Genomic DNA, 26,337 nt, shown 5'->3' with positions numbered 1-26,337 from the left:
AATTCTCTACAGTATCTTATAGCAATAAACCTTCTTAGTTTTGGGATGAAAAAGTGTCCTTTGTTTTATTCAGAATAATACAGAATGCTTTAAGCTACAGTATAAGAAAGTAAAAGGTGCAAGATTCTTCTTTTCATGCATCTTTTCAGAGCATTGTTTTGCTATATTCGTAAAATTAGTATTAGATGTATTTTCTTTTGCTTCCTTTCGTTTTGGAGCACAGCTTTGATACGTGCGCTTCATTGTGTATATTTGAGTGTCTAAATCAAGCGTCAAATGATTTTACCGCCTGTAGCCACTAGGGGGCCCCCGAGCATGCAGGGCCCTATGCATTTGCGTGGTGATTTACAACGCTACTGTTCATATGTAACTTTAGGTGCAGTAGAATTCATATTACACTCACCTCAAAGTCCAGCTCTGCATAGCGTGATTTTCGTCTCTACAAGCAGAAAAAGATGAATAAACAAATAAAAATAAACACAATTGAGAGTAACATTAACACTTATGGCACACAAAGGTAAGGCACTGTATAGCTTGTATATCGCATGCTTCTGCTGAGCACCTGGCATGCGGATGCAAACAGCTTGTGACCACATGGCCTTTCTTTAGCCTGTCCGAGAGCGTCTGAGGGCAGTCTGACATTCTACACGCTCTGAGCACGGCTGCAGCTGTGGACCCCCAATGCATTCTGGGAGCTAGTTTGGCCGGAGGTGAGAAGGAATCTACACTTGTCATCTGCTCCCTTTTTAAAACATGAGCAAAACCTGACCTTTGCAAAGACTTTCTCCTAAGAGGGATAGTTGCAAATGCAAAGTGGCACAGTTATGTGGCTTCCTGTCATTTCTTGATATTAAACTGCGCATTTATCCTTCCATTAAATGTTTGGATGTGGCATCAGCGTTTGCTGAAACGGAGTCAATGTGCATTCGGAGATGTCAGTTGAAATGTTATTCTGGGCAATGTAATGACACTCGCCTATACAGACGCTCCATTTACCAGTTTTTTCCTTTTCTGCACAAATTGGGACACGCGCGCTCTCATGGAAAATATGACAAACATTGATGTGAATTCACAGGCAGATGGGTCTACGGCGCGTCTCCTTGGACTAAACCAAAGTGTCCATCAGTCATTAGAAATAATCACAGCTGTTAAGAGAGTGGACGTTATGGCAATGACAAGAAAATGTGATTTGCAAAAGAAAACCTCTGGACGTGCCCCACAAGCACATTTCCACATCAAATGAACAGAGATTTAGAAAGTCATTTAGAAAGCAGCTGTCATTGAGGTTCTGATTTATTTAAGCTGTAAATTTGTTCATGCAAAGTGCAATGCACGGTTTTCATAATTTACAACATACGAGCGCATTCGCATCGTGGAAACGGGTTCAGGTTTGTGCTCGTGGTGATGATGAATCACGTCTTACCTCCAGAGAGCTCATAGACAGCGTGGAGACCGTCTCGCTCTTCGACATCATTCCAGAGTTGCCCAACTCCCCCGGCTCGTATGTGTTGTTGGTCATCTGGGACTCGCTGGAGTAGTTCTGCACCTTCTGCCCAGAGGAGTCCCTCTCCGTGCACGAAACGCTGACTCGATCGGTGGGCAAGCTCTTCAGCCCGAACCCCTGCGCTGGATCCGATCCAGGCGCATTGGCCAGGTGGATGAGTCTGGTCTGAGGTAACTGTTCGATACCGATGTTGTACTTGGCGGACTGGTCCTCCTTCCCGCCCTTTGTGGGCCTAAGCGTGTTGTTGTTGTTGGGTAAGAGTATGTAACCTTGGCTGGCTCCTCCACCTTCCAGTCCGCCGCTGTCTCCGGGAACCCGGGTCAGATCTCCGTCCAGCTGCTTGAAGAGTTCTCCATCACATATATAAATAGATTTGGCTCCGGGGAGCTCCGTGCTGACTCCGGCGATGCCGCCCTTCTCGCGGCGCATGGTGAGTGTGTGACTGGCGTAGTCTGCGATGTTTTGCAGGTGGACTTTTGCCATGCTGGCAGGAAGAGTGTTGAAGTTGGAACCTTTCTGTACTGTGATCTGCTGTGAAGCCACCTTCTCCTCACCCTGTAGAGAAGAACGCTTCACGGTGCCTGCAAAACGAATCACAAAAGCATTACCGGGTGAAATGAGAACGCATGCTGATTTGTTTCATGGCCAGTGAAACACTTCACGTAATTTTAAACTTCTTTCATAAGTGCAAATGATATGATCTGAGACATCTAAATAAAACTTGCTCATGACACTTTAATTTGGTATAAAACTAAATATAGCCCAACAGATGCTTCTGATTTGCTTCTGGGCTTCAATGCAACTCTTAATAAAAGTGTCACACATTGATGCTTTGACTTCCACAACAAAAGCATGACAGGATTGAAGATTTAACCAGGTTTTCTGAGTGATCTAAAAATGCTTACAACAGAGTTAAATATATGTTTGAGACAGGGGCGGACTGACCGGTAGGACATTATGTCAAAGTCCAGAATGGGCGTCCGACAGCCGACAGCCTACAGCCGTGACCAGGGGGGGACTGGCCATCTGAAGTACCGGAACGCTTCCCGCTAACGTATGGGGCCGGAATAGACGCTTGGACCGGACAGATGGACGGATTATAAACGCAAAGGCACACAACGCGAAGGCACTAGCGATTTGGACACGTATTCATGTAACGCAATAACCCTTCGACAGAAATGGTGGAGGGCCGATGTGGGTCGAATAATCCAGGGCCGATTTTGCTTCCTAGTCCGCCCCTGGTATGAGGGACAAAGCTGAAACTGTTTGACAGCATTAAAATGCTTGAGCTGCACAAAACATTGTAGTTTGAAGGGCTGTCTCAGTATCAGATGTTAATTTGTTTATTATTCTGGCCAAAATATTAACAATGGCAATGATTCTGCATAGTACATCTATTAAGTAAATAAATAAACAATAAAACATTAATAAATATATTTTTATAAAGCTACAAGTCAAATTAATCTTGAATTTTTTGGCTAATAAATCATACTCGAAATACAAGAGTGGGAATGCAGAGAGAGAGAGAGAGAGAGAGAACGAGTAAAATGGGTGAAAAAGTGCCACCTTTTTAATGGAGTGTCAACTGGAGTACATAAAAATAATATTAATAAAATTATCAAATGTGTAGTATTCTTTGTTAATATCCCGATTATTGACAGTTTAATAAAAACACAGTGTTCAATGCACTGACACTGACAGAGGCTTTAGAGAAAATACATTGATAGAATCTGAAAGGCTCAATTCTTAACAAAAAACACCTAAAACATCCCTCTGTCATCACATCCAAGTCTAATCTTCCAGATGTTTGCTTCATATGTCTTCTGGGCGTTTAATCAGAATCTGATAGATAACAGAGAAGAAAGCTGCTTTCTGATAATGGAACGTCGCGCGGGACGTAATTAGGACAGTCTGACAGATCTGACGCACAGCATGACCAGACAAGAGTATTTATCTGCATTGTGTTCACCATTCAACAGATCACATTCTCATTGCATATAATGCATTATAGATCCTAAAACGTGACACTTTTCATCAAAACAGCAGGCTGCCTCTCTCGTGGGATGTCTAAAACTCAAATTACGCCGTGAAACTCACCAGATCGACAAGCCATGTCCACGTCTTTTTCAAAGTCAGTCTGGAGAACACAGGAAGCATGTTTCACCAAGACGGAAGCTTGCAATTATGATCTTATGTTTAACAGAAAAACACATGTAAGATGGAGCTTAGTGTAACAGCAAGTCACCATCAGCTGAGCATGACCGTTCTGGAATGATCCACCGGAGTCTGCGTTGCCATCTTCCTGGCGATCGACGACTCGACACTTCACCGCTTCTTGAACCTAAAATGTCATCAAAATCACACATGCACATCTGTTGGACATGTGCGTTTAAACAAAGACCCCGAGGATTTGGACGGGTTTGCCCACCTCTCTGCGTAGGATGCAATGCACCATGACAATAACAAAGCCCTCAAGGGAGTCAAAGACGGCAAAAAGAATCTGGAACAGAGCCGAGCGGCGGTCCGTAATGGCCAGGACTGCAGACATCCAAGTGAGTGCCAGTAGGGGCAAAACAACGCAGGAGCTCCACAGCGACGCCCTACAGGAGAGGAGCAGAATTACAGTCGGTGTGTTGAATCAAAACCGATTAACTAAATGACAAAGAGGGCAAAACCAAATGATGAAACTCTTTCTAAAGAGCGAGTTAATATTTTGAAATGTCTTAAAGTTACGGAAACAATTAATATCTATAATGCTCATTATTGATTTTGGGGGTTTTTAACGTTATAATGTGGTATTTAAAAAGCATAAAAAGCATTCATATCTAAAGCTACACAAGTAGACAAATCAATACGTTTGGTCGATACAGTTGATAATATAAACTAGTGTTGCCCTTTTTGTTAATTATACTCTGAACAATATCAATATACTCAAAACATGTAAGTTCATCAAAGTTCAAACAAATGAGAACAGATGCAACGGATAAAAAAAGAAGCCAATAAGGAGTTATGGAAGACAGAGTAAAAGGTGGACGAATGAGAGGTTGACAGATGACGGCATATAGACATCGGTGGATTTGGGGAAGAACTCTCCAGTGATGGTGGATTTGGAGGGAGGGGCTGACATGCTCAAGTCAACTGCATGAAATTTGACTTTCTTTATTCTTTTCTTTATTCTAAATGACATGTTCTTGATCTGATCCAGTCCTTTAAACAAGCACATGCACACTCACATTCTCCCATACAGACACGAACATGCGGAAAAACTTACTGGGTTTATTGACTACACTTTCACATGTTGGATAACACATCTGAAGTCTGTTTTTGAGATCTTTGACTAATTTCATTTATGAAGGGTAATGATTAACTCTGTACTCTCATAACATGTACAAATAGATTTGGTTTTTATGGCTGATAACTGATTGCCAAAATTATAAGTCAACCCCGTTCTGCCAGGTTTTAAGCAAAACAGATGGTTTAAGAACATCCTGAATTTGAGCTTTCAAACACTGTCATCTTTATATGTATACAAACATACCCACACATAACACCCTTTTAACCTTTCACTTTTCTCTTACGTTTATTCATAAAGCACAATAAAACAGCAGAAATTGACCAATGTGCTGTACAATATCATAGTAAAATTAGCACAAAAAGTAAACATATGTAATGAAGACCGCGATGCAATGAGTAAAGAAAGAAAATAAATCAAACACCTATAAATAGTGAGGCCTCAAAAACTTAAGGAAAGAGAAAATATATGTTTTTAAACTAGATTTAAATTCAGATTAAATTAATCTGAGGAGACCGGAAGGTTATTCCACAGTTTTGGCCCAACAACTGAGAAAATGTGCGTAATATACGTTTACAAATTGCTACATTCACCAACAAAATATACAGCACATGGATACACTATAAATAACATGGTGTGTCAAACACAAATTTAACCTTAATGCTTTGTTTTTGCTTCCATTTACAGAAACACATGGAATAATCCCTTACAGAAACGGCTGGTTGAAATAAACACGTATAATAGAGTTAGAACACCAGCCAGCAAGACACAACAGTAATAATGAATAGCAGCATCCCTCATTACAGTCTCACAGTCAGTTTGACCATTTTTACCTCGAAGATGTGCAATGGTAACCGCAGTGTCTACCAAAATACAACGCCTATTAGAGTAAAGCTCCGGCCACTTGGTGTTAACAAAATAAGAGAAAGATTCAGAAGTGTTTCTATAGTTCCAAATATAGTCTATAGTCTGTTAAAACATGTTTTTTTATTGTGGTATCATGTTTTGATAGTGTTAGTTAGTTGTATTTTTTTAGTTATTATTACTTAATAAACTGCAGTTTGAGCGATATTATTTTTAGAAATTGCTTTTAAAAATGTAAAAAGAGAGTTATTGTTTTTTTGCTAATTAACTCTTTTTATTACAGCTGTCAAACGATTAATCAAGATTAATCGCATCCAGAATAATGGTTTGTGTTTACATAATATATATCTGTGTACTGTGCATATTAATTTTGTATTTATAAACACAAAACATACACATACTTGTCTATATTTTAAGGAAATATTTCAATGTATTTATTTTCATTTTCTAAGAATTGAAATTCTGAACAAACGTTTACTAATTGTTATATTTTATATTTTTATTAAATATATGCATTTATGTGTATGTATTCATTAATACAAAATTATTATGCACAGTACACTGACATATATTACGCGAACACAAACTTTTATTCTGGATGCGAACATGATTAGTCATTTGACAGCTCTACTTTATATATTACACAAATTAAACGAAATAAAGCAACACTTAACTACAAAAATACTTCAGAAAAAGCAAAATTCCACATCATCCAATGATCTTTGGCAGATTTTGGACCTGATTCATTGGATTGGTTAAGGCTTTTAAAAATCGGCCAGGCAGTACCAGTTACCAGCCAATGCCATAACCTTAAAATACTGATTGTTTGAGTTTCCAAGATTCTAGCAGATTTTTCTGTCACTATACTCAAAGATAAATTAAATGTTTGACTGTAAATAAATAATTTGGCTATAACATTATTTTTGTAAATGAACTTTCTGGCCAATTACACGCTCATATTGCAATGCATGTTTTACCCCTAAACATCTTCGCTAATCACTCCTGTCATAACAGCAAGGTGAGGGAAATGAATGAGGGGAGAAAACCGGAAACGAAAAAGAGGGGTGAGGCAAAAACAATGCAGAAAGAAAGCAAAACAGAACCAAAGGCAGAGCATCAAAGAGTTTGTAAATAATTAGCGGGACTAACATGGCGTTACTCGTAGCTGTGGTGGAAACGTCAGCCGAAGAGATAACTCCGCACTTGGCACATTTGAGCGTCATATTGTACAGTGGCACTGTCATCTGACTGCAAAGTCAAATCAACACACTGAAATACACATGTACACTGACATATAACCACACACACGCCGTGCACTTACTGCACGTACACCCGGTTCCAAAATGAACACTCGGCAATACAAGGCAGAACAATATTTGTGATACTACTGTAAATTTATTAGCGATAGTGACTTTACAGTTAAAATCACACTAACCAAATGATGCCAGCGATTTTGATATAATAATTTTTTATTGAAGATTTCTGAACGTCATGTTACATTTTTTCCACTAGAACTATATATGGAATATATCAAGGGTCATCGCATTAGCAAAACTTACCTTATCGGTCAAAACTTTTCGGTCTTACCGCAATTCATAACTTTTTTACTAGGTGGCTAAATTTTACGAATTTGTAGGATCTTGTTTGTACAGTTTTAGCCCACAACTTGCTTTCGCGTCATTGACGTTGATATTGCCTTTTTTCAGTATGCCTTTTTTTACACAATGAACAAATTCAAATCAAAATCAAAATAATTTCCAATCGAATTAATTCAAAATAACGAAGAATAAATTGAATCGCTAGGAACAAACTTTTTGTCTATTCACTATCACTGGCACATGTTGCAAAATGTTCATTTTGGACCCTGCAGACTTCACACGTATACACAGAGCTAGCGGTCACAGAATCCCCATTCCAGCTCGCACTCAGGGCAGATTTCTATCAAGGTTTTGGGAAGCAAGTAGGAACGATGACAAATATGCTGTCACATCATTTTTATGTCTGTATGGGCCTGATTGAAAATATGTGAGATATACAAATAGCCTTTATGAACTTTACATGCAGTGCATGTATGTAGTACCATCCCATATTTCCCCTGACAGGCTATTTAAAATATTCCTTGATAAGATTTAGAATCTGTCCTATCAATGACATCAAAGTCTGTTTTGCATTAGCATGCCATATGGAATTTGCTTGATTTAGGCTGCGAGCAGTTTAGCCGTCCTACTCCGCATCTGTCTTTGAGCCCTGGAGAGAGACACGATAACTCAAAAAGCTGGCTGAAAAACACGCAAACATTTATTCGGGCTGACAGCTGGAGATCGTGCATTCAGACTTTAAGCTAAATCGCGGTCATTTTAGGAGACGCATTAAAGTAAACGCTATCATAACTGCCAATATCCCGTGAGTAGGTGAACTATGTGGGATAGAGATGAGAATCGGTAGGGACCTGGCCATATTAGACTAAGGTTCAAATGTCATTGTTCAGTGGTTGCTCTGTCATATCTCGGGGGACTTTACTGCATCCTAGATATCGCAGATTTCCTTCCCGAACCTTTGATGTTCGAATTTGCTGTTGTTCAGGAAATAGAAAAACCACAGTACTTTTGAACTGATTAAATGCTGTCTAGTTCACAAAGTAATTTTTAATAGATTTTAATTGGTCAGATAGTTGCAAAACCTAGTGACAAAATTAAAACATGAAATATGGACATACAAGGTTTCGGAAGGACATCGGCGACATATTTTACTTAAGAATCAACGGCGGAATCAATCCATAATGCCTCTCCTAAAATCATGGTTGAATAATCTTATTGTGTAATCTTTCCCAATAATTTGATTATAACTAAACGAAAAATATAATTTTACCTCCACCTTTTTTCGACTGTCATTCCTTCAAAGCTGTGATGCGAAGACTGATGCTGCATCTTTGATAACCACTTTTTATCCTATGCATACATCACCTTTAGACAGAGAGCATCTTCTGTCTACTCCATTATCCTAAACAATGCTTTTACTCAGATCCCACATGTTTGAATAATTGCAGATAGTGGATAAAAATGTGAAACACATTTACTCAAAAGATGATATGCAACTGCTGGCCACCAGCAAAAGCACACTTAAAGACAACAGCCTCCCATGGCAGGAAGTCGATTCTTCTAGTGGCGGTCATGTAGATTAAAAACCACATAATGCAGGAAATTCAATTCCAAGCAAAAGGCCAATGCGACCAATAAAACCTCACCAGAGGCAGTGATATTAAAAAGCAATCAGCATTTTTTTGAATTTACAAGACCATCTTGCAAGTCCTCATAGAAGTGGAGCAACTTCAGAGATAGAACTGATAGCCTCCTACTCAATATTAAAACAACTTTGCTCATTTTTCTAATCTTCATTCTGACAGTTTATCATTTGTTTTTTCCTCGTCACAGAAAATAAAGTTCTTGCTTGATGAGGTCGACGGCAAAAGCTGCAGAACTCTCTTCTTTAATATTCTAAAACTGAAGATACTGTCAGAGCAAACAGGTATACAGAGGCATCCGAAGTGCTCTTCGAATAATGAACAGCAGCACTTGTTAATTAGGCTAATGACAAATGCTGTGTTTAAGGACAAGGGCGAAGGCATTCAAAATCCTCCCTTTAAACTTATCACCCAACCTACGTCAACAGCAGTCTGCACAACGTAAGTCTGCTTTAACAGAGAATGCACTTCAGTGATCTGTCCGCTGGAAAACTGAAGAGTGTAAAAACTCTTTACAGTATATTGCTATCGCTATTCATTGATTTGCTAAATAGTTTTCCATTGTTGAATTAGGATTTAAATGTACCCTAATGCTTAAGGGACAGGCAGCCGGTTGTTATCGTGGAAATAAGCCCCAACGGTGACAACGGTTCAGTTTCTCTGAAGCGGCATATTTTGCGATAGCAGCCGGCTGCTTGTACATTATTCTGCTTATTACATGGCTAGTGGCCACATGAGAAAACAAACTGGACGTGAAATGTGAATTTGAAATATTTTATTAGCTAATTTTTACCGAATGTTGACCTTCCGTGAGAAAAAGCTGTTTACTTTCAGGGTAACAAAAGGACGTTCAAATGTAACGAACAGGCAATTTGGTTGAATCGATTGTAAATGTAATGTCATATATGTTATTAAAAGACATATTGATATTTATATTTATTTGCTGCATCCGGTGTTATTATTATTGAGAGGTAGTTATCTGGGAATAACGAACCTGCAAATGTCACGACTGGCCAATCAGAATCAATCATTCCAACGAGCCGTGTAATAATGTTAATGTACAGTCCTGCTCTTATTGAGCACGATGTATACGTTTTTTTTAAACCTAAATTAAAATATCGCATTCATTAAAACTTGCACTGTCTCTGACCACAAAAGCTTTTGGACAATATTATAAAGGTCACGTGGCTCTTTAAACACAGTTTTTTCATCATTTTTGGTAGACTGAATTCTAATCCATCCAATCAGATGACGTCACATTCTTCCCCAACGAATATCCATGTTTTTCCTCAAAAATACAGACGTAAAACAGGTTGCTAATGGCAATTCACTTTGACTTCCGAAAGACTTTTAATGAAAGAAATTATGTTCAAACAATGAAAACTCCATACTTCCTCAAGTTCACTCATCCAATACTCAACAGACACAAGCATTCTATTCCACCCTCACAAAAACATACTTCACACAGAAATGTAGGAACTAAATCATTCATTTCCTTTCTATCATAGCTGAAACTCTTTTAAATTGAGGGAGATTCCCTGACACCCCAAAGGGAATGACTTCAAACAAACTTGTAGGGCCAATTTGTTGTGGTTCGAAGAGTCCTAAGGATTGTGCTTTCCTAATTATGGGAGTAGCTATGTCCAAGCAGATCAGATATAGAATGGACGGACCTGCCTCTCAACCAATCAGTGATGGGGTGGGAGGGGCAGAGAGGAGAGCCCTGAGTGTGAGCGAGGGGAAACTGTGATAACGCTGATAAAAGTTTCAAACAACACAAAGACAAACGTAATCAATCATAGCAGAGGCAAACACATCATTATTGAAATAAAATAGTCAAAAAGAGAAAGAAAAGAACGAAAGAAAACCGTTGGATGCAGTAACGATGCTTGTGCAGACACGCATCAGCTTGCCGGCAGAGGAGCTCGGCCCGGGAAAGGAAATACAATCGTGAGTCATAACATGAATAATATTCCTTGAATCATAATAAATCTTAGGCCACATTTATGTTGTACGCCCCAGAGAGAGCTCTGGGAAGGTAGCAAGTGTGTGAATTTTGGAACAATCTTGAATCATTTCCATTGTGTAATTAATGGTCCATGAACCAGAATTGGATGGCGTTATATCATGAAACCCTTATAATGATGTCTATAATAACAATCTCGCTTCATACTTCAGCTGCAATGACATTTAACTCGCAAGACTTAAAAATGTGTCAAAATCAATGGATATAAAATGAGAAAGCCGCTCAGCCTGAATGTTATCGATCATATACATGAAACTGATGTGTTATGTAAGATTTCCTTTGCCGGGTTTTGCGTCTGCCCCTCAAATAAACATTTCACACATAGACGTGACACGCATGGCTTTAAACAGCTTTGCGTCAAGATGCACACCGACACCTAAAAACCAAGAGAAGCTGAGAGATGATTAAGCGACACGTGGAAAATCACCAAAGGAAATGCAAAAAAAATGCAATGAGGTGAGCAAATGTATCCTGTTGCATGTGACCAATAACCAGACCGTTGTTCATCTCCGAATAACACATTATATCAATCATTATTTTTTGTTGTCTCACAATAAAAATATTCTCTCTGAATTCAATTTGACGAAATATAAAATACAAATTTGATGCCATGGGAGGCCCGACCACTGAATTTCTTTCCACGGCTGGTTAGAGGTCAGCCAATGAGACCAATGAGTGCTCTGCGTCATACCCTGCTCTTTCCTTGAGTTTCATGTCAGTTATTCCATCTTTGGACACTAGTTTGTTAAAAACCAGAATCCCAATAACCATGTTAACCTGGTGAAGAGAAAGGAGAGAGGTGAACATACACGTACATCATAAAATCCAGCCCAAGCTCAAAGTCTAAATGTAGTAGTAGTATTTTTTTCCCGTGCACCACAAGTGGCCATTTTACATTGTTTGAAAGGATTTTGTAAAACCACAACCACACGTAATAATGGCCACAGAGATATTTGTGGTGCACAGCAAAACAACACTGTATCCAGTGTTTTTAAAACTGTAGCCACATCTTAAGCTCCTTCATTATACATGTACCAACATCTGCCAAAATCAAATCCGTTATTCAACAAAACAGATATTAACATAATACAGTCTAAACCCAGATAAGGTTGAATGAGTCTGCACTGGTGTAATGAGCTGACTATTATACCCAAACTAAATTAAGCACACTTAGCATAAGCTGTGTTTAAACAGATCCGCTCCGGCACAAATTACCTTGTGGAATCGTGCAGGTAAAAACTGGAATCCCCATTCGCTATCAATAGCTTGCAGTGGTTTATTTATCGCAACATTTTACAATGTGTCTGGGTGCAGCAATGTCAGCAACGTTCTATGAATGAAACAAGAGAGAAGGAGACTGTACCAAAACGACGGCAGCGGCTGGTCCCACAAATGCGTACAACAGTCCGCCTTCCAGAGACAGCCAGCAGCTAATACAATGAACGTAATAATGTCAGATGATAATTATATCACTCATGTGATTGAGTTGGTATTGGTTAATTGTCATTGTCAAGAGGTCATGTCATATGATCAAATGATCAAAAGAAAGAAAATAGAAGAGTTATTTATGTGTGGTCTTACTAGTTGACAGTGCCATATCCCTTTGCCTTGGTAAATCCAACAGAAATGGCTACAACAAGAGCGGGTAAACCTACATACGGGGAAAAAATGGTTAGAGATACAGTAGGTTGGGAGTTGAGAATAAAAACGACACAAAATAACTATCTAATAATGTAAGTATATCTATGAAGTTTGTCTATACAGTATAATATTTATCTAATCTATCTCCATTTGTCTTGATTATTAATTTTAAGTTCTGGTCAACTTTGAAAGCACAATGTGTGACCATTAAAAAAGTACAGTGCTTTTTTCAAAATCCTGAAAAACAGCAGATTTGGATAAACAAGGTTTCAGAAAGACAGCGAGGTTATCTAACAATGTAACAAAAAATCATGTTAACCCCATTAATGGACAAGTTAGTCAACCGTTGTGACCCACTCCTAATGTAAAAAAGGATGTTGTTTTTTGTCACACATAATACATGCATAAAGATGGACAGGAAGGCAGGAAGCCTCACCCCAACCAAGACAGAGGAAACGCTTGCGAATAATGCGGTTTCTAAGACGGCCAGTCACGGCCATGTAAGATTGCCACGCCTCCGTCAGAACCCAACAGAATGAAGACAGGAAGAAGAAATGCAGAAAAGCAGCCACAAGAGTACAAACAACCTGAGAAAGAGAGAGTGAAAGAGAAAGAAAGAAAGTCCATCAACAAGGATAGAATTAACAAAGAAATTAGAAAAATGAAGACTTATAATTCAATGTTTTATTCATTTTAAAGTAGTGGTGCAACGGATCACAAAACTCACAGTTCGGCTCATATTGTGGATTTTGGGTCAAGGGTTGGATTATTTTCAGATCAGCTAATTAAAAGGCTCATCATAATTGTATCATTATATGAACGGTTCATAAAATTTAATAATGAAGAAGTTGTGAAATGCGTGGTGGGGGCCCCCCAAAAATCTTATTTTTGACGTGAATTAATTGGACTTTGGTGTTAATTTTTGCCTACCGCCATTTGGTGATCACAGTATCCTTTGTCGTAGTTGTTGTTATCCAACTAAATGGAGAATATGCAAATATCCTCTAACTTAATAATCTTAGCATTCTAAATAAGTAAAATAAAATATCTCTAAAACGGTGTCCGAGTGTAACAGATGTGGCTATGCTCTATAGATGCTTTATTGTGCACATTGTCATGAACTCGCTGTATTCTTTTCGTGATGGATTTTAAATTGGCCGAAGTTCCTCTTAATATATTGAATATACGCGGCCTATACCCTACTCAACTCCCGAATAAGAAAGGCATTGTATGCACCCTACAGAAGTCCACCGCTGTCCTAGACGCCTAAGTCTCATTCATAGATCATATTTAATACATGCTTAACGACAATAATGTTATAGCCTAACACACAATAATTGTTAAATGTTCCATGTGGATTTTTAATAAATGAGACATTCATTCATTCAATGCCAAATTTTTGTGACAGTTATCCTTAAACGTTACAACTATTATTTACATAGGCTTATATATTGACAAAAATTGCATTTACTTATGGATATATATATATATTGTCAATTAAATAATGACAACAGCTCATTGTATATACATAACCGGATCCTAGTGAGCTGTACCATTTCAAGTTGGATGTACGTCACAAGGCTATATGCAAGTAGTCCAATAGTTTTGGTGGCATAGTGGCATAGTACGTCTTAAGTTAAGATACATGCGAGGATGCACTTTCATATTCTACTACTCATGTCAATGTACTCGAGAGACTGGCGAGAGAGAGAGAGCGAGAGCGAGCTAGCATTTCACCAGCGCAACTATCTTTTAATCTTTGATGACTAAACTTGAAGTTATTCCGCGGGTCACCTGCATTCCAAAACAGTAGAACATGATCCGTATGGATCATGAATCAACCGCAAACAGTTTCACCACTAATTTAAACCCAGTTGTGTGAATGCATGTCGACATACCTTGTTCCGCGTCTGAGTCTGTCCAATGAGTATGAGAGCATTGGAAGAGATGATGGACAGACAGAAGTTGATGAGAATGACAGAACGCTCTGACCGGATGTACCTGTTGGAGTACACAATGGCATATTGAGCCAAAATAGTTTGATGACATGTATCAAAGAATTGCTTTTTTCCAGCCACAAATGTTTTTATAAATACACGGCTGTCAACACAGCTAATAATAGGAAGCAATAAGGTAATAAATACTTTGACAAATCTTTACAATTTATAAAAAGTATAAAGAAAGATACAAAATCATCTTTTTATAACATATACTGTGCAAATATGTTGCTAAAATAAATGAAAAACAATGAAGAAGCTCAACAAAACATTAGTCGCTGTCCGTGGTGCTGAAACTCATTCGGCTGCATTGCTGTGTGCTCATGAGTTTTCCTTACTTTAAATAGAACTTAAATGCACTTAAATACTATTTTAAAAGTTCAGAAGATTTTACCTACCTCCAGACAGACACATAGATTATGATGAGCAGCAGCAGGGTGAGGGACGAGACCCCGCAGCCCACGATCAGAGTTACAGATGGAAGCTGGGTCTTATCCATGTTCTGTCAACACAAGAAATGAACTCAGTTAGCACTGAAAGACACTACTGACGCATCAGGCTGGCCGTGTGCTTGTCCGGCATGTGATTCTGTTCAGGAGACAGCAGGGCACAGTGGGCTGCTGTTCAAGAAGCTCCAGCTAAGAAACAAGGTGAGATGAAGGTCACTCAAACAGCAGAGAGACTTGCTATGACAACCTATCAATGCACGATTGCCAGGTGAAGTCAGACCAAAAAGCAAGAACCTACATATACTGTCTAATGCAGAATTACTCGTGCACAGACCGTGAACCCAAACCCTCAGATTTAATGCACGTTAGCAGGCTGGTGCAACCATTGTCTTGGTTGCCATGGTGATGTGGTTGCGAAACAGCGGGCACTGCAGTGGCGTATGCAGCATTAATCATATACATGTGTACTGTAAGAAGTAATGTGCATCAGAATGTGTGTGTTTGTGAATACCTTTCTACCTGGCTGAGGTTGATCAATCAAGAAGCCGGTGGGTTAGAGGAAAGCGACTAATCTGTGTCTGGAAACGCTAGCCATTAAAGTACTGATACATTTTAAATACATTAAAGCGTTTTGATGCTTAATGCTACTGAAGAATGCCCACCGGTGGCTGGCATCCTCAGAGGTCTGGACTTCTCACCTTAACTTGAAAGCGCAGACATATACGCACACCCAAAGATAATTGGGCGAGTTTATAGCCTGTCTTGTCTCCAGGTTTAATGTGCGCACAGGGTAAAGTTAATTAAATCCCTCTGATTAATCTGCACTGCAGTGAGGTCCCTACTGACACTCCAAAAGAAATGTATCCTATGAGACCAAGTTTGTCTCCTCCTAGCCAATCAAACACTCGACTAAGCCTTAACTGTCCTGGACAGCGAGAATCCAGAGCAACCTCTATTGAACCCAGGGAATTATTCTGTCCATCAGGGCAGACAAAGACCCATAGCAAAACTTAGAGCAGAGCCATCAGGTGACATGCAAAGATGGGCTAACGGTCAGTCGACCTAAGCCATAGGTCTCAAAAGTCAATATAGTATAAGGGTATTTGCATACATTAGGAAAAGCCATGGAATCAAAATTTGAGTCAAGTAACCACCCACAGTTTAGTATGTTCGCAAAAAGTGAAGATTAGCAAAACATTTCAAATTTAACCCTGTCTGGGAAAGATGAAACAAAAGCATTAATACATTGTCCTGGTGGACTACTTTTGTCCTATTAAGTGCTCTCTAGAATATATTGTATGTATTGCAGATCCTTGTACTCTAGCACCCGCCACTCAATGGAAATAGCTAATCATTTATGAATATGACTTTCACTTTTTTCTTTATACTAAGGCAATATGTTCAATTCTAACCCAAACTTACTGTTTCAATAGGAAATGCAGTACAGCACTATATTGGGTCTTTGCATTAGTATTCACATGCAGGCTTTTCTTTAAAGGGTGTGCAAATGATGTCACTTTTCCTGTGAACATCAAGTGAACACACTCCCTTGAGTGGCAAATCCCTCTGCAAAATAGCTGCTTATAATATCAGGAAATGCAATTCCGTGCAACATATCAGATTCCATTATAAATCGTAAGGATCACTGTCGAGTTAAATTGCTTATAACTTCAGCAAACAATTGTGTGTTTCAGTCCCGGTTTCTTTGTTTTTCTTATTGAAAGCAGCCATTGTGCTCTGTGTTTTACCACTCAAGGGGGCGTGTCCCGGCGTGTTCACGTGTGAAAGTGACGTCAATGCATACCCTCTATACTTTTAATCTTCCAAAGGCAATACTTTTTGCATATCGTGAGAAATGTATTTGCATTTATTTAATTTGTTGTATGTGAGAAGATGCCCTAAATTCTCTGAGGAGTTTGTCGCCATCATCACTGACCCAAATTTGGATATGATGCGTTCAGCTTCTCATCCATGGCCAACTGCAGCACAACTGCATTCCTCCAAGCTAAAAGAAAACAATTCCTCTTATTAAACTGCTTCAGCTGGACTGCCCCCTGTAAACCACAGCTGGACTCAAAACTAAACTGAATATTATTGAAACAGTTGCAGTGCTACTTCTCTTGCACGGTTGTATTTTGCATTAGGATCATCATGTTTTCAATCCACCACAGTCTCACAATGTAGGAAGTGAGGTAGAAACAGAGAAGGCTTGTTATTTTTTCGCTGGCTCTTTATCATTCTGAAGCTGTAGGATGCTATTTGCCGGCGGAGGGGCCGTTGGATGGGCCATTTTGAGGTGATAAGTGGAACTGCAGGAATAATTAGCAACATAGTGGTGGAGGTCTGGAGCGAGAGGAGGAGAGACACAGACAGGGAGTAGAGCCAAAGGGGAGGAACGGTCCGTCCTTCTGCTGGCACACAGCAACACAAACGAAATCCCCACAATATGCTTCCCACGAGGCATGTAAAGAGCTAACTGCGACATTCTCGTATTTCACTTCCTTACGAGCAGGTAGCGCAAGACGCACATGTAAGGAACGGCATTAGCATCACAGCGAGGAGACATGCAGATCATGCGGACCTGAGCATGAATGCAAATGCCAGTGCATCTCATGCATAAATGCACACGGGAGAACGCCGGAACACAGATCTGCAAAACCATAAAGATATTTGTAGAATTGAAAATTGTGCATGTGGCTTTAAAATGGCAAATCTATTGTAAAACAGAGCTTTGTTTCTTATTGTAACACCGCGTCTACACCGGACGCAGCGCAATGTGACGCGACAAAAGACAATAGAATGCATTAGAACCCATTATTATTTTAGTTACCCAGTGTATAGTTTTGTCTACACTGGATGTGGCATGGCACGATGCGTCAATCCCATTAGAATAAGCCGGTCGTGTCCGGTGTAGACAGGGTGTAAGAGCTTTTTTTCGAACATATTGCAGTACTGTGTACTGTTTAGATTTTCTACGATTTTGTATGATGTGAAATGTTCATAAACATACAATTATTACGAAACGCAATAACGAAGACCCACACCTAAACCTAACATCATTGACGTGAAAGCAGATTTTACTTTAACGTACGAATTAGATAACATGAAATCACATGAGTTAGATTTCTTAAAAATAGTTACAAAGTGCCATAAGATTATGTTAGGGTACCTAAAGCAGTGGTTCCCAACCTGGGGTCCGCCAACCCCCTAAGGGGGGTGCAAGGGTTCACATGACGGGCACGGGAGCTGACATGCCATGAGGCCAAATAAAGCTGCATAAAATGTTCCACTAATCATTTTAAAAATATATATTTTTGTATGTTTTAAAAAAATCATGTGCTTACAATGCCAAGATAATGCAGTCAAAAACAGTTATATCTTGTACAAAATAATTATTTTCATTTTTCCGGCTCCATCGGCAGACATTCGCACGGGCTTAGCGGTAGCTGAAGCACTGTCCTTGGCATCAACGTTCGTATTAACATAAAAATCTAAAGGAAAAATAGCAGAGAAATGTTGATTCTTCGTCTTAAATGAAGAAAAAGTTTAGACGCTATGACAAAACCTACGTGAATTTAAGACAAGTCTCGGCCAGAATGTGTGTTCTGTGGCGAAAATTTGTAAACGACATCATGAAACCAAGCAAAATGAGAAGACATCTTGTAAAAATAAGTTGTTATTGACAGCAGCCTATATCTCATAATGCAAGTACAGCAATGTTAATGTTTAACAGTTCTTTCAAGATGTTCAGTATAATCTGTATGTTCAAACAATACCCTGAAAAATAACCTGAAAATGTTCAAGTGAAAATCTCATTAAAATCTTTTATATTAATCATATTTCACCATTTAATTTCATTTTCAATTATTTCATTTCAATTTTGTATATTTACTATCTATATATGTATGTGTGTTGGAGGCGGCTCTGATTGTCATATATGTACGTGGAAAAGGTTGTGAACCACTAACCTAAAGGATGCATTTAAAGCTCTACAAATTAATTTTCTTTCTGAAACCTACTGTTATGTATTCAGATTGATTAAATCACTGTTTTAAATAATATTAGACATTAAGTCATGTTTATTTTTCATCACATAAAGCTTATTTTCTGGTTACCTGCTCAAGAGAATAGAATCTAAAATGGAGAAGTGGTAATTCTGTTACGGTCACAACAACCCTTTCTTTCCACTTGGCTTCCCAAATCACAACAGTGACTTAAAACATGAAAACAGCCAATCGGAAACATCTTGGCTGGGAAAACGGGCAAAGACGCGGCCATTGTTTGTGCCAGTAGGGTGTAAAGCTTCCTCTTCCTCTTTTTTTGGCTTGCTGGCTCATATCTGGGCCAAGCAGCACAAAGAGAGTGTTATAGCGTCTTCTATAGCTTTAAGAACTTCCACTGGCCATGCTGTTTCCAGGGCAACTGGTGAATAAACTGCTTCAGAGGCAGTTTCCAGTCTAATAATAACTAATCACTCCGAATGAAAATTCAACACAAAGACGCTCCCCTTCCCTGCATCAAACCTCATCATTTTAGAAAAAGAAGCATTTTAACGCAAGACATATAGCTTTACACATCCACATCCCTCTAAGGCCCAGATGTACTGATGCATGTCATTAAGATTTACATTTCAAAATCACTGTAGCATACACATGTGAATACACTAGAAACAATGTATAGGCTATGCAGCACAAAACCCAAAAGATTTACATAAATTACAATAAAGATTAAAATATGTGCTAGTGTTTTTGTCATTAAAATGGATTAATAAAACGAGCTTGACATCATTGCATGTATGTAGATCATCAAAACCATCCTATTACGAATGACATGCATGATTTTAAGGACAAAATGTATACTGTAATGCATGCAAATGCGATGCATATCAAAGCCATCGTGTTTGATACACCGTGTTCCATCACTGCAACATGTCACTAAACATCCATTCATTTTGTTATAAACACACGCTTCCACATACTAAAGAAATGCAACATTGTTTCTTAATTTGTTCGCATTAAATCTCTGTGGTATGTCGAGGAGAGAAGAGAAGAGGGGGAGTGGGATCTGTTGATACATAATGACGCCTATAGCCAAAAAAGATTTACATTTAAACACAGCACATCACACAAACGCGTCTTTTTCCACTCGCAATGTCAAGAGAAACAAAAGAAACGATTCGCACTTACCACATCGGGATTGAGGCGTGCTAAAATGGCGAAGGTGGAGAGTCTGTCACACAAGCATTTGGTGGTGCTGGAATCGACAGGCACGGCTCTGCAGCCTCGCACAGACCAGGAGCCCAGCAACGACGAGCTGCGGAGCGGAGAGAGACAGATCAAACCCTTGCGCGTTAAAACCGCGCTTTTCTCTCATCCGGCACGCGCCGAGCGCGACGCGTGAAAGCCGGAGCGCGTAAAAACATCGCGAAAACACGGATGAATGGACGATGCTATGCGGCGCGCACCTCTGAGTTCTGCATGGCCAGGTTAGATGATGTGAAAACACGCAGCTACAAAATGTCATTTAAAATGAAAGGAAATAACAAATCTTGGGTTAAGTATTACATTAAATCTCTTTGTAATAATAATAATAAGTACATAATTAAATATAATACTACAGCTGCTTTGTAACAATGCAAATTGTAAAAAGCGCTGTATAAATAAAGTTGAGGTGAGAATAATAATACAAAAATATTGTATTAACAGTCAGTACTGCTAAACAAATAAAAGAAATACAACTTCTAAAGGTTTCCTTTAATAATACTATTAACTGTCAGCTGTTTAACTATTAACCATTATGCCTTATTTCCTGTTGGTTTTAATGGTTTCAACAAGTTGCTTAAAGTTGGTAATCATGTGCCGGATAACATCCAACCAACAGAACCAGACAGATCACCAGTCAAGGGACCATTACAGTTTCCATTAAAACCAATGCAATCCCCATTATAACCATTAAATCTATTTAAATTTTTCTGATCGTTTATACGTTATACATCAGCACAACTGACATTTTTCTATTATTAAAATATTGTTATTGGTAATCGTTAATTCACTGCTCAAGAATAGGTTTTCAAAGCGTGTTATGGGCCTTTTTCATGCCCTGGATTACATAATTTGTTATGGACATTAAATGATACCTTACATGTGGTATGGAGAGAGGTTTTACCCCAAAAGTCCTGCAAACGTGGGCAAAGTATGTCAAAACATAACGTGAGGGGTGGGCTTTTGACATGGTAAGCAACAGCCTGCACCGACAGCAAAGCCTTTAAAACTACACAAAGCAGCAAAAAATGGCAGATCATGTACCTGATAGTTTCTTCGGATCATAAATGTTTTATTAAAAAAGTAATTTATTTTTGCTTGTTACCATAAAAAATTGCAAAGATCTATCAAAAATCGATAAAACAAAAATACGTTTCCCAAAGGACAGCGTGGATGTGGCATGTGGATGTGTTTTCGTACGGTTCAGCCTGCAGCAAGTCATACAAGTGGAGTAAAGATCAGCCTTTTGTACCTGTCAAAACTTTGGAGGATTACAAAGTGTGGCGGTGAAGTGCAGTGGAGCAGAGGAGCGATATTACACTGGGCCAATGAGACCTGAAAACTTCTTAACAGAGCCATAAACACATCCTGTGTGTGCCTGGTGATTATTTACTATCACCTATTTATGAAAGCTAGAAATAGTGCTCATACTGTATTTTCAGATACAGAATAATAAATAAAAAAGCCTTTGTGTATTTCGACTGAAAACTGGGAATGATATATACTACAGGAAATTATAGCATTATGGTGAGGGGTTATGACATCATGGCTGCAGTCTGTTTACGCTAAAAAGGTGCTTATGCTCAAACAAAGTCTGCACACCAAAAACAAATCCACATTTCGGCTTCCAACAAAACACGCAAAACAGGTAACAGATGACAACAACAGAGCAAATATCATGAATATACCTCAAGTAACCAATAGGACACATCTGTGAATCCAGCATGCTGGTGCCCAAAGCCACTCTGTAATTAGTCCATTCCACCACCTACACAAATGTGAATCTCATAATATTGATGTGGAACCCTCTTGACAGCACGATTCGGCTGCGCCTGATCTGACGCTCCAATAATTGCAACAAAGACCTCATAATGACATCAATGAAAGTGATATGAAAGTCATATCCAAACGTGACATACCCACTCCACGCACAACTGATCCTTACAGCAACTCATCAATCATGTAGCGTCCTCTTCAAGCAACCGCAATATGGAGCCAAAATACTCACAAAACACACACACACTCCTATTCCACACAAGAGCTGCAAGCACCAGACGAGTCACAGTACAGTAGAGTTCTGCAGCGCATCAGCCTACGTTACCCACAATGCACCTCGGCGGGTGCTGAAGGCCATACCGTACAGAACTGTGTTGCAGCCCCAGGGGAGGACTAGGTGTCAACGTTAGCACATAAACCTGAAACCCAATATATTATCACCGTCTGCACAGACACGACACGTGATGCGATTAAGACCTTGTGTCGACTACACAAAAATAAAAACAGCACAGCACAGCTGTGTAATAGGATTGCCGGGGTTGCACTCCAGCCCCGTGTGTGAACGTTTACCAAGAAAAAGTCCAGGTGCGTGAGAAAAATGCCAGCAAGAAAACTATGACATACCCGCCGTTTGGACGAATTTTAATGCACGATAGATGCCTTTAAGCACATTAATAAATAAAAAGGGAACATCTACCAAGGGGTGAAAAGACGGCTGGCAATGCACTGGCTCGTTTGGTTGGCTTGCGAGTGAAGTGTGAGTCAACAGAAAACCTACACGCCTTAAAGCTGTTAAGAAAGACTGAATGACAAGCCTCCTCACATTCCAATTTCTCTCCCAAATATGAACTCATTAATCATAGCAGCTGTCCGAGATGGATTTTAATTTCGCGCCAAACATGCGTTACCCCCTGTTTCCCCTTTCGCTCAATGCAGCCGGATTACATTTCGCTGTCTTCTCTGTCGCTCTTTCTCTCCAACCTCTTTCTCTCGCTCACTTCTTTTATCTGACTCTCTGTCACGGTCCTCCTTGTTCCTTCTCTTTTTCTCATCTCTCTGTGTTGTTTCTTTACACGGCACAATGGAAACGCTGTTGTGCTATGGGTGTGAAAGACGCATCAAACCATGTGACGTGTTGAGGACATGTGTGCTAATACTACACAGCAAAAAATGACTTTCTTACTTGGTAATTTTGTCTTGTTTTCCAGTACAAATGTAAAAAAATCTTGAATCAAGATGCATTTTCTTCATGAGCAAAGTGACCCAAGAAACAATTAGTCTTGTTTTACAACAAAAAATAATATTTGCTTAGAACATGCAAAATAATCTCCCAATGAGGTAAGAAAAAGAGGTTTACCTTTTCTTAGTCACTAAATTCAACAGCATTTTTCTTACACCGTTGGCAGATTTTTTTGCTAGTTTTAAGCACACAATCGCTGAAACAAGACAAAAATACTAAATAAGCAATTCATTTTTGCAGTACATGACGTGTTGAGGAAAGGTTTGCTAATACTACACTGCAAAAAATGACATTCCTACTTGTTAAAATTTAAAATAATTTTTAAATTATAAAAATTGTTTTCTATTACAAATGTCAAACAAATTCTTGGATCAAGAACCATTTTCTTGATGAGCAAAATTAACTTGTTTTTTAACTTGTCTTGTTTTTAGGCAAAATATATGACATTTCAGTGAATAATTGATAAGAACAAGCTAAATGGGGTAAGAAGAATTATCTAAAAATAAAGGTTTACCTTTTCTTAGTCACTAAATTCAAGATTCATTTTCTTACCCCATTGACCGATTTTTTTGATTGATTTGACTTTTTTCTTAGGTTGTTTTGCTCGTCGAGAAAATGCATCTTGATTCAAGAATTTTTAGACATTTATTACTGGAAAACAAGACAAACAAAGTTTGAAGAAATATTTTTTTGCAGTGTATTACTTTTCTAGAGATCAAAACTAAGATTTTCTTCGGAGGGTGATACATTGGGGCGTATCTTGAGGTCGTGCGTTCACCCTATTGACAAAGGGGAAAATGTATATGTTTTTTGCTAAGATACACTGCTTAAAACACTTTTGCAACCATCTAACAACTGCCTAGAAACCCCTAAGACTTACTAAAGCAACTTCGTATGTGGCCAACCTCTGGCAACCAAACACTCTTTAAATCATATTATCTTCTTAAAAATGCAAAAATCTACTTATTTATTAGTTTTTATTTGCATTGTTCTTTTTCCCCTCCAGGAAAGAGAGTGAAAACTTTTTCTGTCTCACATCTGTATATCTATATGTATGCCTCCAAATGCTAATGTCCCACCCACACCGCATTAAGTGCTATGGGCGCCGCATCTTTTTCTCAGTTTTAAAAGAAAGATGGAGATGGATGTGTGTGGGGAGGTAAAAGTCAAAGCATGACCAGAAGGCCTAAGGTTCTTTGTCAAGGCACAACGTAATCCTTTGCCGTTTTCCATAATTGCTGTCAATGCGCGTACAGTACAGACGGAACGCAGCATGCATGAATCATCCGCCTCAAAATGACCTCCGTGTGGGGTCAACTCAAGATCCAGACAGCGATCTGCAATGTTCAGCTCTCTCTGATGTGCACTGTCAATTGGGGTTATTATCGTGTTTTAAAAGTAAGAACATAACTAGATTTGAAAACACAAAGTAAAACTAAACTCGTTGAATAAAATAATCCCTTTTTTAGTTCTCAAGCCGTCGCTACAGAATAAAATGGATGTGGAAGAAGACATCTCATCTTACAGATGGTGATACGGTTTGTAATGCCACATCGATTAAAATGAAAAATGATGGCATATATATAATTATGACCAAAACTAAACAAACATACAGTCAGTGTTTTCCATCAATGTTTTAATGCCTTTCATCCTTTATCATCATATCGTGTACGCGCCTCCTAAAGCTACCGAAACTATACCCTACTGTGTCACGGTGTGAGTGAAGATTCATCCCAAAATCTCAGCAGACAGCAAAACAGCTTTAAATCAATAAACGGCTTCTCACCTGTCATTCTCGTCCCAGGAAATGCAGGTCTGGTTTGTGGTTCCCTGTGGAGAGAAAAAGTGAGCGATGTACCGACTTGTTCTGCCTTGCAAATATTCAAACGTGAAAATATCAGATGGAGTTGTAAATGCAAATTATTTTTTGCGTAACAAAGTTTTGTAATCACAGTCTGAATAATGTTGGAATGAGACTCTGTTCGGGCCGGGTTCAATTTCGTCTGACTTACGTTATAAAGATGCGAGAACTCGATCTCTAGTGGAGTTGCGAGAGAGTTGGGGGTGGGTTTGATTGTCAAAGAGATCACCTTTGAGTTCAGCACTGTACTGTTTCTGTGGAAATCACAAAGTGTAAGAAACAACATGAGGAGAACAGGAGAGGAGGTCACAAACTTGAGTTTAAAGGAGTAGTTCACATTTTAAAAAGAAAATTCTGTCATCGTTTACGCGCCCTTTTGTCATTTCAAACCTGTATGACTTTCTTTCTTCCGCAAAACACAAAGAAGATATTTTGAAAAATGTGCCCCATTCAGTTCTATTGGAACCATTGCAAGGGAATGGGGGGCTGTAAACAACATTTTTCAAAATATCTTCTTTTGTGTTTTGCGGAAGAAAGAAAGTCCTACAGGTTTGAAATGACAAGAATTTCGCGCGTACACGATGACAGAATTTTCATTTTAAAGGTGAAGCTGCCGCTTTCAACTGTATCGACAAAAACCACTATCACTTTAATATATGAAATTGTGTAGCCTTAATGACATGGAACCTAGGAACATGGCGGCATATATACAGTATATATGATATTACAAAAAATAACACAAAAGCAAGGCAATGCTTAACCAATATAACAAAAATAAAGTCTCACCTCTGAAGAGAGAGAATACTGCCCAAGTTTCTGTAGAGTACAATACCAGTCACGAATGCTGAAGCTTCATCTTCATCTATAACACACACAAACGCATCATAGACTCAGACATTACACTAGACAGTATCTGTGAAGAGAGAGACGTAAATAAATGAAGGATGATGTTTAGAGTTGGTATAGACTTGGCCCTACTTTTTTACAGACACAAAAATACAAAAACAATGTCCAAGTTATCAAACTCTCCTAAAGACTGTAATGTAACTGGCGATCCTGAAAGTTTCTCTCTCTCTTGTTCCTCACTAAAGTAGGTCTACATCGCTAAACACCCGCAAACATTAGCTTACACACCTTGACTACACTAGGACTGCACAATATTGAAGAGAAGTGTGATTTGCAATA

At 38.9% G+C, this 26,337-nt stretch overlaps 1 protein-coding gene across 4 annotated transcripts in view; it reads right to left on the bottom strand.

Moving 5' to 3' along the window:
- The window catches only part of adgrb1a (adhesion G protein-coupled receptor B1a), a 75,578-nt gene that overhangs the window by 2,509 nt on the left and 46,732 nt on the right, over positions 1-26,337 (bottom strand). For 3 of the 4 annotated variants that reach the window (XM_056762376.1, XM_056762372.1, XM_056762375.1), the window contains 16 exons: positions 25,939-26,014; positions 25,304-25,406; positions 25,078-25,121; positions 20,201-20,327; positions 14,964-15,067; positions 14,467-14,569; positions 13,005-13,155; positions 12,509-12,578; positions 12,291-12,357; positions 11,619-11,704; positions 6,810-6,908; positions 3,933-4,104; positions 3,750-3,845; positions 3,602-3,641; positions 1,424-2,085; positions 404-439 (listed from right to left, as the gene is read on the bottom strand). In XM_056762376.1, the coding sequence (XP_056618354.1) occupies positions 404-439; positions 1,424-2,085; positions 3,602-3,641; positions 3,750-3,845; positions 3,933-4,104; positions 6,810-6,908; positions 11,619-11,704; positions 12,291-12,357; positions 12,509-12,578; positions 13,005-13,155; positions 14,467-14,569; positions 14,964-15,067; positions 20,201-20,327; positions 25,078-25,121; positions 25,304-25,406; positions 25,939-26,014 (2,036 nt within the window). The remainder of the gene's footprint in view (positions 1-403; positions 440-1,423; positions 2,086-3,601; positions 3,642-3,749; positions 3,846-3,932; positions 4,105-6,809; positions 6,909-11,618; positions 11,705-12,290; positions 12,358-12,508; positions 12,579-13,004; positions 13,156-14,466; positions 14,570-14,963; positions 15,068-20,200; positions 20,328-25,077; positions 25,122-25,303; positions 25,407-25,938; positions 26,015-26,337) is intronic. The other variant, XM_056762374.1, reaches the window with a different exon arrangement.

The sequence above is a fragment of the Triplophysa dalaica genome, chromosome 12 (assembly GCF_015846415.1).
Source record: "Triplophysa dalaica isolate WHDGS20190420 chromosome 12, ASM1584641v1, whole genome shotgun sequence".
Taxonomy (NCBI): Eukaryota; Metazoa; Chordata; class Actinopteri; order Cypriniformes; family Nemacheilidae; genus Triplophysa; species Triplophysa dalaica.
This window is presented reverse-complemented; position numbering and strand designations above follow the sequence as displayed.